This window comes from Pelodiscus sinensis, chromosome 6, assembly GCF_049634645.1.
Source record: "Pelodiscus sinensis isolate JC-2024 chromosome 6, ASM4963464v1, whole genome shotgun sequence".
In the NCBI taxonomy this organism is placed as follows: Eukaryota; Metazoa; Chordata; order Testudines; family Trionychidae; genus Pelodiscus; species Pelodiscus sinensis.
The window spans coordinates 20,928,788-20,943,048 of NC_134716.1; the positions used below are offsets into that span (position 1 = coordinate 20,928,788).

A 14,261-nucleotide genomic window follows, 5' to 3' on the forward strand; every position below is an offset into this window, starting at 1 on the left:
ACTACAGTAAATTCCTTCAATCTATGTTCACGTTTGTATTGATGTATTTGTGTTATTTGGGTGGTCATGAAGAATACTTTTGGTAAAAAAAAAAAGGAGAATGTGTTATATGAAAACAATATAATGACCTATACTTACATTCTTAATCTAAATCTACACATAACAGTAGAGGGCTTAATTTTTTCTTAAAGCATTATCCACTAGAAAATCTACACCATTAAATTGTTTTCAAGAAATAAAATTATACTTATTCTCTAAAATAAAAAATTGGAAATGGTTGGGTGTTTTTTTAAAACTTTTGATCAGACAATAAATTTAAAAAGATGCTGATAGGTCATATTTAGAACCTAAATATAACTAAAGAACAGTACTACAGCTGTCTTTACAATTTGAGAAAAAAATCTCAATAATATATTTCAAAATCAATATACATGAATTCAAAAGTTAAAATAAATCTTAATCAATTCAAATATAAACAAACACAACTGTCTTTTTGCACTTTTTACAAATATAAGACTGGATATTTAATCCAATTTAAGTATCTTAACCTTGATATGTCTCCTAGCCCCAAGGCAAAGAATTACTGTATTTGAAAGACTGCTTTTAGCACTGCTGAAGCACTCATTTAGATTTACATCAAGGATAACTAAGTCCACTCTAGGGTCTGAATTCTGACTTTAGATATTCTTATTACAGTGCAGAAACTGTAGCCAGCTAATCACTTATCGGTTTATACAAAATGTGATCTTAGCATGTTCCACTCTGATTTTCTGTAAAGCCCCTAACAGTTTGCAAGATTTATCAAAGAGAGAGAGAAAGAGAGAGAGAGGTTTCTCTCCAAGTCTGGATCTGAAATGATTAATGTTGGAATAACTACATATCTGCCACTGGGTGGCAGCAAATACAATAGATAGAGGAAGAGAACATACTTTTCCTGTAGTTCTAGCATCTTGTCTTCTTTTTCCTGGACTTCAATTTTTAGAGACTTAATGGTGGTTGTGTGTTTAGTGATTTCATTATTTGCATTCTAAATGGAAAAAAAAGCTTATTAAAATAAAAGTAGTATGAATAAAATATTATCTGAAGTATAACTAGTAATGAATTTGTTTAAAAGAAAAAGGTTCACTGTATAAAAGTTTATTTTTGATTAACATTATTAACATTTCACGTCTATCCTACTGTGCAAAAGAACACGCCAATTTTCACATTTATCATAACTCTTTGCCTTTGAAAATACATTCAAACTGCTATTTCCCCACATGATAATAATTATCCATTATTAATAAATGTTCTTCAGGTAAGTACTTTGTACGTAATAGGACCAGATTTTCCCTCACATGGGACTGGCAGTAAGCGGGGTAAGTAAGAGGGAAGTAATATTCTACATCACTGGTGGCCAACCTGCAGCCCACTGAGGTTCTGTGTGCAGCCAGCAAGACATTTTGTTTACAACTGCCCATGCAAAGGGTTGCCTGATTCTGCTGGTTTTTGTTAGCATAGGTTTTTTTTTCCTTACCAGTATTATTCTAGTGACACAAACTTAAAGCAAGGGAACATGAAGTGAGCTGAACGCTGATTGTAAGCAACCTTATGAGAGCCATGTGTTCCTTTAGAATCTAATTGGCATACCCCACAAATTCTAGGGATGCAAGTGCAGTTAGTATAACTACTCTATCACATTGTTTAAAACAATCTTACGGCCACTGAGATGACGGAGGGCCACTTATGCCACCCACTCAGTCACTAGCCTATGTTGCCCCTAATTGATCTACATAGTTAGTCTTGTGCTGGTTTCTTTGAACTGTACATCTCTTCTGGCTTTGGCTGTGTCTAGACTGGCATGATTTTGCAGAAATACTTTTAACGGAAAAGTTTTTCCGTTAAAAGTATTTCTGCAAAAGCGCGTCTAGATTGGCAAGGATACTTTTGCGCAAAAAGTGCTTTTGCGGAAAAGCATCCTTGGCCAGTCTAGACGCGATTTTGCGCAAGAAAGCCCCGATCGCCATCGGGGCTTTTTTGCGCAAAACAATTCTTCCCTGTCTACACTGGCCCTCTTGCACAAGTATTCTTGCGCAAGAGGACTTTTTCCTGAGCGAGAGCGTGAAAGTATTTGTGCAAGAAGCACTGATTTTGTAAATTACAAAGTCAGTGCTCTTGCGCAAATTCAAGTGGCCAGTGTAGACAGCTAGCAAGTTTTTGCGCAAAAGCAAATGCTTTTGCACAAAATCTTACCAGTCTAGATGTACCTATAGTGTAGAGTAGGGATGTTAAATATCAGTTAATTGAATAGTCGAGTAACCTCATTAATTCTTCTCGGTTAATCTACTATTCTGTAGTCTCAGGAGCAGGGCTAGCAGCCAGTGCACTCCGGCCCTATTCCTGAGAGTCCCCTGCCACTCTGCGCATGGTGCCAGGTGGGAGCTGATCCGTGAGGAGAGCCAGTTTAAAAACCAGTTCCCCACACTGACCAGCTGCCTGTTGCCCTGTGCTGCTGCCTCTGATACAGGGTGGCAGCAGCCTCTGTCTAGGGGCGGGGGAGGTAAATGTGTACAGTCTATAACATTAACTTATAAGCTTTTGCTTATCAGATAACCGGTTAACTGATTACACTATTATATCCCTATTGTGGAGTATGAGAGATCCAGATTTTTGAAACCGGTTCTTTCAAATCCTTTTGATCTTGGGGATTTGAAAGAAAAAAAGGGGGGGGGGGACTCTTCTGTGAGAGATAGTAATCATGCTGCAAGAATGGCTATTGCCCCCAGCAGCTGCTAAATAGAAGGTATGGAAACAACCACTCCCATATGCAAGCCTCCACTGAAGCAGCACTGACTCAGGACAATGGAAGAGGTTAGTGCCATCAAGGTGGCATTCCTCAGGTTCTATAAGACAAGAGGGAGACATGCAAACAATAGGTCTCCTCTGCAAGCAGATCGGCTGGGGATGATTTGGCCTAGGAACAATTGCAGTTTAATTTACGTCTTGGTCTACACTGCCCTGTAGTTTTGACTATTGGGACTGAATAACAGAACACACCAACATTCTGCACCTGTCTCCTCATGTAGACACTCTGATAGTGAACTAAAAGGCACTTATTTTGCATGAACATAGTCTTCTTCAAAAAGAACTGTGTTATTGCAAAATAGGTACATTTTAGTTTGCACCCACATGGGGGATTTGAAGTAGAGCCCATCAGAGAGCTCAAATTTCAGGGCAAGGTAGAGATCAATTTAAACAATATCATCAGAAAGAGAAATAAGAATTTAAATAAGTATCCATCTAACTGTATGTTTAACTAGATATATATATTAAAGTACCACAGCTGAAATGAGCAGTATAACTACATAGCAATGAGCTATATTTTCAAAGCCCCAAGCAAGTGGCAAACGCAGAAATTGCATGGGCAGGAAATGGGTGCACAATAGGTGTGCATGCAATTTTGCAGGTTCAGCCATTGTGCTGGGCTTTGGGAATTTACCCATTATGTCGAAAACTGTGAGCGAATAGATCAGACAGACAGTAAACAGAGATACTTGAAGACAATTTCCCTGCTCAGTGCAGGCTTGTAATTCCCATTAACATTAATGGGAGTCTTGTACATAGCACCATGCACCTCAAGGGGAGTATAGGCTCTTGTGTGTGTTGTTAGGTGTAAAGTATTGTTTTTAATACATTGTACAGGCTGCTTTCTAGTGCTACAGAAAATGTTAAATTAGAACAGGAAATGTTGGCTAGTCACTTATTTCAGTAATGCTTATTCCTCACTGCCTGTGAATTTTCTTTTGCTATTACAAATGTTATGCTAGGAGGTTATATTGAACTTGGGTTAACATTTTAAAAGAAAGTAAAAATTAAAAGCAGGTTGATGATAAAAAGCAAAAGGTGTTGAAAAATGTGGCAGTAAATTTAACTGTATATTTTAATTAAAAAATATGTGCTTGGTAGTAAATACAAATGTAATGTAAAACACAGAGAATGACGTATAGTTTATAATTTCCAAGATAATATGAATGTAAGTAATAACTTTTGGTATAATGAAACTCAATGTGTATTTTACCTGAGTAAGGATCGTGGGTTGATCTCAATGGAAATGAGCTACAATGTTATACAAAGTGATACATTTTTACACAGTTAAAGCATGCCTAGGATTTCAAAATTTCTGAGTCTGACATGTCACCTGATCCTGAAAATGCGAGGTTTACACTGAAAAAATTTAAAATGATAAATGGCAGCAGAATTTTGCTTAATTTCCTGACCTGTTTGTCGAGCTTGACCTTCAATAGTGTGAAGAATAAAACCCAGTTATATGGGTTTACATACCACTTGTGAATATGATCACTTGGGTGAGAAGTGGGCCTCCTGCACATTCTTAGAATCAACCAGAAAGGACACAGTCTTAATGACCTGCTAACCTGCATCCTACTTCAGAAGACATTCAAATCTGCACTTGAAAGGGAATCCTCTGAACTGGCATTCATGCTAAAATTTGACACCCTCCGCACCGGACTTAATAAAGACCCCAACTATCTTACACATTACAAAGATAGCTTCCCCAATTATCACCTCTAATACTATTAACTCACAGACATTTCCCCTTCCCCACCTCTAATATCATTAACTCACTGGCATTCACCTTCCTTCCCCCCCCCCCCCCCCCCACATCCCCCTTCTGTTCTGTAATGTGATTTGTCCTTTTCATGTGTGTTCATTTTTTTTAAATTGTATCCTTTGGTATATATGGTTGTGTTTTCTTCCATTATTTGATCTGAGGAAGTGGGTCTGGCCCACGAAAGCTCATCATCTAATAAACCATCTTGTTAGTCTTTAAAGTGCTACATTGTCCTGCATTTTGCTTCAGCTACCCCAGACTAACACGGCTACATCTCTACCACTATTCTTAGAATCAAAGACTCACAAAGAAGAGCTTGTTAAAACAGCTGTAAGAGCACTGACATACCATATAAGATGGGTATTACCCCTTCCTGGGAAAAGGAACCAGGAGAGAGTGTGCTGGAAGGACAAGGAATGAAAAAAGGCCTGTTAAACAGGGTTTGAATTGACACTGTGCTTAAGGAGGAGAAGGACTCTCATTCCCAATCCATTGGCTTCAGGGATCTTGAAAATACCATGACTAAGTGTACCCTATGTCTTATCACCTTTTCTTTTACACTTCCTCCACTAGTTTGACTCATGGGCAACACAGGATCAATGAAGACAAGCTGCCAGGGAATACCAAACAAGTAAGTGTCCCTGGAATTGACTTCAAAGGGATAATGAAGGCAGACTATCTATATTTAGATTTATGATTAGTGATAGGACATGCTTATAAGAGCATATTTTTCAGTTTATTTTTTTTAAATATTTGCTATCCAAGTGGAGATAATCACATACATCCAATAAGCCTGCTGTAAAAGACCAAAGTATCATCATATGTCCATCTAATTGTCCTTACTCAGGCAAACTCCCATTGATTCCCATGGATATTGTGACTCTCACAGGTCTTCAACTGGAAGAATAACAATTTAATAGAAACTGACTCTCTCAGGATTTGGTTATATAAGCCCACTCCATAAATCCAACAATCGTTATTTGCACTGATAGTGCTCAGCACAGTGTTGTGATACATTTAAAGTTTTTGATTAAATTTTGTACTCTTCATGCTTTGGGTGGCAACTTTTGCGGCTAATAGGTTACAAGAAGCAGCTGCACATCCAGTAGAAAGAATGCCGCCTGTCAGTGTTCCCTCCAAGCTGCATGGCAGCACAGCTTCACTGGTGATTACTCGGACCTGCCCAGTCAGTCAGCTCCATGCAGGGAGCCCTGAGCCTCAGACTGGGCAGGGCTGATTAATCACCTCTGAAGCTCTGCTGCACAACTTAGAGGGAACACTGCCACCAGCACATGGATTATGGGCTAAAAAATGATGTGCAGCAGTAGAAGAAGAAGAGACCCAGGGCTGAGACATAGTTGTCAGGGAAAATATCCTAATTAAATTGTGACAAGTAAGAGGAATGGTGGATTAAGCCAGGTGTTACAGGAGAATTCTGGCAGTTGAGAGGTGCCAGACTGGATACTACAGGAGACATTCAGATTTCAGGGGGGCAGTGGATGAAAGTTGAAGGATCACATAAATTGCAAAGTAGGATGGGCCACATGTTTAGAAAGAGATAGACAGGACACAGACTAACAGGTCAGACACAGAATGGAAATCTCAGCAGTAGAGAAGGTTTACCTAGCAGAATTGGGGGTGGTGAGAGGCTTCTAGCAACCTGACTTCCACTAAAATCAGAAACACAGAATTCACATTCGGTGCAGCAGCCAAAGGGGAACTCTCTGGAATCCTAACACTATCCTCAGCTGAACCTCTGGCTCCTAAATTTTAATCTAACCTTAACCCTAAGTGGGCTTTGTGAGGCCACTTCCTCACCCCTGTATCCTGAGCTTATATAATTGCAACAAAATCAATGGTGGTTAGCCCACTGACTCTCAGATAGGCCCCAAAATTGTAGGATTGAATTGTTGTGAGTTTCAGAAGTTATCCCATTACAGACAGATAAATCCCATCAAGTTCGCTTGGCCAATGAAATATAAGCAACAGGAGAATCCAGTCTTCACAGAAAAGATTTTGTTTCCCTGAAAATGTTTCTAGCAATACAAAACCAGGGAAAACCTACAGAGGAATGCTCTGTTATGGAACCAGAATATCCTCTAGCTATAATATTATTCAGTGTTTTCTATTACATATCAATAGATCAAAACAATATTCCTCTGAGTGTTAAATAAGCTATACTAGTGAATGATAACCCAGCCATATTGGTGAATGAAAGGAACTGTTTAAGATCCCAAATCCTTAACAGGATCTGTGTGTAGATTTATACATTACAAACAAATATATTTTAAAACTGAAGAATAGAAAAACAGTCTTTATTTACCTACCTATAACCTTTATTTGTTTTACTTATCAAATCCAAAATTTTGTGTTTTCCTTTTAAGTTGATAATATTAGTGCTTATGAAAGCTGTGAGGGATGCAGATCCCATCATAATTTTTAGGATGAATAATATAAGGAGACATTCTAAATTAAGAATCTAATAGCAAAAAAAAACCCTATTTACATATTTATTTGTAAAGTTGATCTTTACAAACTCAGGGTATGTCTACACTACAAAGTTAATTCGAACTAACGGACGTTAGTTCGAATTAACTTTGATAGGTGCTACACTAGCGCTCTGCTAGTTCGAACTTAATTCGAACTAGCGGAGCACTTAGTTCGAACTAGGTAAACCTCATTCTACGAGGACTAAGCCTAGTTTGAACTTACTAGTTCGAATTAAGGGGTGTGTAGCCACTTAATTCGAACTAGTGGGCGGCTAGCCCTCCCCAGCTTTCCCTGGTGGCCACTCTGGCCAACACCAGGGAAACTCTATTGCCCCCCTCCCGGCCCCGGACCCCTTAAAGGGGCACAGGCTGGCTACGATGCCCGCGCCAGGTGCAAGCCTGCCAGCACCCAGCTAGCAGACCCTGCACCTGGCACGGCTCGAGCCAGCCACCCGATGCCCCCCAGCCTTCTCCCTCTTCCTGGGACCAGGCTGGCGGCTCCTGGGAGCTTGCCCGGGACCGCAAGAGGCGGGCACCCGCCTGGTCTAGTGCGGACATCGTGGACCTCGTCCATGACCTCTGCACTAGGCACAGGAAAGCGGCCGTCTAGGGCAGGAGAGCTGCCAGCCTGGCCACCCAGGAGCAGGTGTGCATGAAAATCAAGGTGGTCCACTGAGACCCCCGAGCCTGAGCTTAGAATGGCCGTACTGGGTCAGACCAAAGGCCCATCTAGCCCAGTAGCCTGTCTGCTGACAGCGGCCAACCCTAGGGACCTTGGAGGGGATGGACCGAAGACAGTGACCAAGCAATTTGTCTCGTGCCATCCCTCTCCAGCCTTCCACAAACTTTGGGCAGGGACACCACTCCTACCCCCTGGCTAATACCACTCCATGGACCCAACCTCCATCACTTTATCTCACTTCTCTTTAAACTCTGTTCTAGTTCTAGCCTTCCCAGCCTCCTGCAGCAAGGAGTTCCACAGGTTGACTGTGCGCTGTGTGAAGAACAACTTTCTGTTACTAGTTTGAAGCCTGCTACCCATTCCTTTCCTTTGGTGTCCTCTAGTCCTTCTATTATGGGAACTAATGAAGAACTTTTCTTGATGCACCCTCTCCACCGCACTCATGCTTTTATAGACCTCTATCCTATCCCCCCTCAGTCTCCTCTTTTCTAAACTGAAAAGTCCCAGTCTCTTTAGCCTCTCTTCATATGGGACCTGTTCCAAACCTCTGATCATTTTAGTTGCCCTCCCCTTTCCCACCCTCTCTCTTCTCCTCTCCCACCTCCTTTTCCCAGTCTCCCCGAGTTTTGTTCAATAAAGAGAGATTCTATTTTTGACCACACGTTTTCTTTATTTTGTACATCAGGAAGGGGGGCTAGGGAAGGGTAAGTGGAAGGAGGTGAGGGAGGAATGGGGTATGAGCCCCCTATGGGGAGGACTGGGCTGGCTCTGCGGGCTTCTGGGGGTGGAAGCTCTCCTGCAGCCCCCCAATTGCCCAGTCTCCCCAGATGGCAGCCTGCGGCAAGTGCAGCCAGTCTGATGGCCGAGTGCTGTGATGTGCCCAGTGTGGGCACTCAGGGCACTCCAAGCCAGGACTGCTTTGCAAGCGGGGCACCCCTGAGAACTATCTGTCCAGGGTGGGGGTCGGGTCCCTTTAAGCACAGCCCTCAGCTAGCCTGAGGCAGCAGCTCCACGCTCTAAGTCCTCATCTGATGCCCTGCCGGCACTGCTTCCGTCCATCCTTAACCCCGGTTCAGGTTCCACTTAATGTGGACATGCTAGTTCGAATTAGCAAAATGCTAATTCGAACTAGTTTTTTAGTCTGGATGCGTTAGTTCGAATTAGCTAAGTTAGTTCGAATTAGCGCTGTAGTGTAGACATATCCACAGAGGCAGATCCTCTATCAGTTTTTACTGAGTTTTTAATCAAGTAAAATTTAGTTAAAAATCTGAGAGAGTTTTGCTTTAAGTAGATACTCATTAAATATTGAATAAGGATTTGGCCAACACATGCAATAAATAATAGCATATGTAGTTTCCTACACTGAAGATCTTACACCTGACACTCTCAATGTAGACCCTTAATGCTTTGGGGTCTGCATCTTCCACATATTTAATTTTAGTTTAAAAAAATCAGAACTGAAAACTGATGTAATATATTTGATACTAGGGTTCTTTATAACTGGTGCCAACTTTTTTTAATTCAATACTCTGATATTCCTGTTTGACAGACCAATAAATAATGGTTTTGATCCAAATATTTTATAGTTTCTATACTGCAAAAGAAACATTTTGGAATAATAAACTTATCAACCTGCATGTTTCTTTTCTTTTTTCTTTCCACCATTCCACAAAGGAAGACTATAAGATTTCTGTTTTTCATTTTCCTAAAATCCTGAAGTCATGATCAAAATGACAATCAACCATCAAGATCAAGTCAAGTCTGCTCCCTTATTAGGTGGAGAGGCTATCATTAAATAGTGAGATAGTGGTGAATTAAGACAAAATCGGGCTTAAAGCCTATTATACTCTGGAACACAAGAGCTACCAACAAATGAGTTTCCCTACTCTCCAACTTGTTCTCAAGCTTGAAGCACTCCTCGTCGCTATGTGTCTTGTCAATGCTGCCCCTGCTTCCTTCTCCTCAGCAGTGGGACTTACCCTCACTATTCCTTACTCCAGATTTTATGGGTTCATGGCCCTCAGCCCAAATCTACAGCTTCCAGTTTAATCTACCCCTAAATTTAGGAACTTCTTTCCCAATGTGAGAGTTGTACCTTTGCAGGAATCCCGCTTGTGCTTGCCTGGATAACTAGGACAAACTATTTTTTTTTTTACTAGAGAAACAGTTTTCAGATTACCAAAAGTTGCATTTCTTTTATTTTGCTATTTCTAATATATATGTATACATACACACACACATATGCATATGTATATATACACACTTCACTAAAACAAAATTCTTCATTGCAAAGACTTTCCTCATGGGGAGAGGCTGAGAAAACAAACAATATGTGAGAGATGTTAATCACATCACTTCCTACTGCATGGGAAAATGTTATGCTACATTTATAAACATGGTATAAAAATCTATATAAAATATAACAGAATTACCTGAGATTTAAAAATCAGATTATTAACTATTTGCTATTTCTTCTTGTTACCTATTCCTTGCTTATTTTTCTTCCTTGCCGATCCATTTTTCTTCCTTGCCTAGAAGGCCCATTACCATGATATCTGGTCATCATCAAAATTATTAAGATGAAATTAATCCTTAAAAATAAACTCTTTGCCCTTTATTATTTGCCAGTCACACACAAGGATCTTTTTAAAAATGACTGTGTAAATAGTGGGTAATTTAATCATTAGGGTTATTGTTGTTAACTGCCACCAGAAATGCAAAAAGAATAAAGGACTAGTTCCCTTTGAAGACAACAGTAATAGTGATTTATATTTAACAAGACAGAAGGTGTTACATGAGCTGCACAACCAGCACACTTCAATCTTACCCTAGTCACCAAGGCTCAACTCTTTCACACAGAAACCTGAAATTATATGATTCCCCTCTAATAACATAGTTCTATTGAACTTTCAACAGGCTTTCATCTTGGCCTGCTTTATCTATAAAATATCCTTTAACTGCAAATTCCACTCATTTGGTTATGACTATATGTCTACCAGCTAATAACAAAGATTATCTGACACTTAAATTTCTAGTTGTGGCAAATTGTGCCTTTTGACATTTTTGGGACAGAGCAAATTAAATAATAAAAGTTATCCTGTTAGCTGAACAATCTGTTCTCTCACCTTCAGTTTGCAGTACAGCTGTTTCATCTCCAAATCTGTGTTCTTTGAAGGAGTAGGTAGTGTGACTTCAATTTGGTTAGAGGTCACAGGAGACAGACCCTCTTTTAATCTGGTATCTTGGGCCAGATGCTCTAATTTTCCTTGTAAATCTTCTCTCTCTCGTTGCAACTCAGCCAGATCAGAGGTCAATGTCTGTTTTCCAAATAAAAGTAATAAATAGTCACAGTTACATTCAAAAATTACTTGTTTCTGTTTCATCACAACAGAATGTATGGTTCTTGATTTAGCATTAGAAAATAAACAGACTCGTACATTATCTTTGCTCTATGTTACATATTAGTTGGCTGAATTCACTGATACAGACAATAGAAAAGTCAGTAAACAGAAGTAACCTGTTTGATTGCATATACTGATATTTGTCTCATGACAGGAAATAAAAGTATAGGAAGCTGTGTAATAACAGTGGTTACTGATGAATATATTGTTTACTCCCAGGGCTGTCTGATTCTATAATTATTTCCTGTACTAAGTATCAGGAAATACCAAGGTATCTCAGATATCACCATGTAGTAAGGATGGTTAAATGTCAATTTTGTTTTAATGGTGACTATTGTAAGCTTACTTGAATGTTCTGTTGACAACTGCTGTAAAACACACACCCTTTTCTTGGCTTTTGTTTTGATATTTGTAGGGCTTGTAGAGGTTAAAGCCAAATGGACCAGCTGCACTAAATATCTTCTGGTTGGCTGATCTTTACTCATGTTGTGTTATTCCTTCTCTTTCATATATATGCACCATAGCCAGAGAGCCATGTATTCCATAACCTTGACTCTAGGGCTGATGTACTTAACTGGCAAAAGCCAAGCTGGAACAGGACAGAATAACAGATGTTAGTTGTTTATTCCACAGGGTAGGTCTTACCACCTTATACTGCAGCCAAAATGCTTCTCATTTAGCAACATAAATGTTAAGTCCAATTAGTAGATGAGGCTTGTTAGGGATTTAGTTCAAATGAATAGCATGCAAACTATTTCAGTCTTATGGCGCTTGATGGACAATTGACAAGGCCGATTTAATCAGTGAAATATAATATCACAGTGCTACTTAAATATGTAATTTTAGACATTAAAAATATTTTCTTTAATTCTCCTACCCTAAAGAATGCACAATGAATGTTATTCTGTGAAAAGGGTATCTGGAATAAACTTTATGCAAGTGCTTATCTTTCACCAGTCTGTAGTGAGCAGAAAGCCACCAACCTTTAAGGACATAACAACTGTCTGCTCCTTACGAGGGTAACTACAGTACTATTTTATTATTTCAAAGAAGCATATAATATGGTAAGTTAATGTAAGGAACCCTTAGATAAAATGGTACTGAAATCTCTTGGGCAGGGAGGCGGGAATGTTTTTTGTGAAGAAGCCCAATTAGAAACTGGAAAAGATATTACAGATTTTAAATGGCAAATGTGTAGTTATGAATAAAATAAATGTCCCTTAAAATTTAAACAGTATATATATATATATATATATATATATATATATATATATATATATATATACACACACACACACACACGTTTAAATCACATGAGGAAAATATATGCTGCTTCCTGTGGCTCCCCTTGGCTGCAAAGGACAAAAGGGAGCCAATGGGAGCCACGAGGCTCCGTGGCCGTGGCTCCAGTAAATAAACAAAATGGGGTGGCCAGTTAATGTGTTTCTCAAAGTGATTTTGCGGAACACTTTCAGAAACACTGCTCTACAGTCTACTTTTTGAACCTAACTACTGCACTCAGATACACTTATTCAAGCCAGTGGGAATTGTGCACATGTATCTGAGATCAGGAAAAAAACTTAATCTTTCCATTTGTTTCTGACTTTGCTGTAATTTCATTATTTAACAACAGACCAACAGTACTAATGTAACTTTTGATTGGAACTCTTATGTTATCCCCACTCCTCAAAACTGAGGAGGCTTAACATTAGAACATGATGTGGGTAGAACACTCAAACTGAAGGATACTTATAATCTTCCCCAACCTAAACATGAAGAAGAGCCACACTTCAGGAAGCTGCAGATGATAATTTATCCAACATATGCAAAGCTTCTGTACCCAGATTTTCATAATTTGATGTATCTACTGTAAATTATTCATAAATACGAAAAGAAAAAAATGATAAAGTTAGTAAAGACCAGATAGGTCTGTGGTTGTGCTAATGCCAGGGGGTTTTAACCAAGTACTCAATAAGATTCCTTAATTCCCGCCCATCCCAGGACTGATTTGCCCAGGCTGGACAAAACCATGAGAATCAAAGTAGTCAGTCATGAATATGGCATCAAACAGATTAAAGGAGGAATAGGAAGAGGGATCTTGCCACGACTAGCCACAGGGCAACAGCTCTGATATTCTTGAGCCCTTTCTCAACATTTACTTGAATGAAGAAATAGACACATTCCCATATTTAAAATATGTACATGCTCAAACATTAAATGTGAGAGAGAAACTAGGTATATGCAGAGGAAAAAAGGAGGAAGGGAGAAACCAAAGAGCAGACAAGTGGAAAAGCCACATTTTCCTTTGCAAACAGACATGAATGTGCCTTGCGATCAGTGACTGTTGAGAGGTATGTGTGTATCATATTCGGGGTCGACATACAGGCAAATGCAGTGTAATTGTAGCCATGTTGGTTACAGAAAATTAGAGAGACAAGGTGGGCGGAGTAATTTCTTTTATTGGATCAACTTCTGGTGTGAGAGGCAAGCTTTCAAGTCACAAAAACCTGAAGAAGAGCTTTTGTCAATTACCTTAAATTCAACCTTTTGATTTTTGTCCCCTCCAGCAGTGAATTTCAGTTTGTTGTGTTGCTGTTTTCTTAAACACTTCCTTTCTGACCCCCATATATGCAGCTGAATCTTGAGTGACAGACTCTAACAAGATTTGCTGACCAGTGAAATTTTCAATCCCAACTAGACCAGGTATTTGTAAATCCAGGCTAAAGCTGCTACACTTGATTGTAGTGACTACAGTCTACTGCAGCCCCTAACAGATGTTTATAGATTAACTGTGCACACCCTTGTCCTAATCCCCCTGCTCCTGGTATATCCATAAAGTTTTATTCTATAATGTACTGAAAGTTGAATCCTGGCCCTATTGAAATCAATAACATAATAACATAATTCTCATTTGATTTCATTGGGGTCAGGGTTTCACACAAGATCTCTCTCTGTGCAAACTCTACACTACTTGCCTTCTTGATGGATAATTCTGTTATGTTTGGCCACTGTGTGCCTGTACATAGAACTGCACAGTTGAACCATCATAGAGGTTCCTTGTTGCAAAGGGCTTATACTCT

At 39.5% G+C, this 14,261-nt stretch overlaps 1 protein-coding gene across 5 annotated transcripts in view; it reads right to left on the reverse strand.

Moving 5' to 3' along the window:
- Window positions 1–14,261, reverse strand: part of CNTLN (centlein) — a 342,196-nt gene that overhangs the window by 34,384 nt on the left and 293,551 nt on the right. For all 5 annotated transcript variants that reach the window (XM_075931520.1, XM_075931519.1, XM_075931523.1 and 2 more), the window contains 2 exons: window positions 10,906–11,097; window positions 930–1,027 (listed from right to left, as the gene is read on the reverse strand). In XM_075931520.1, the coding sequence (XP_075787635.1) occupies window positions 930–1,027; window positions 10,906–11,097 (290 nt within the window). The remainder of the gene's footprint in view (window positions 1–929; window positions 1,028–10,905; window positions 11,098–14,261) is intronic.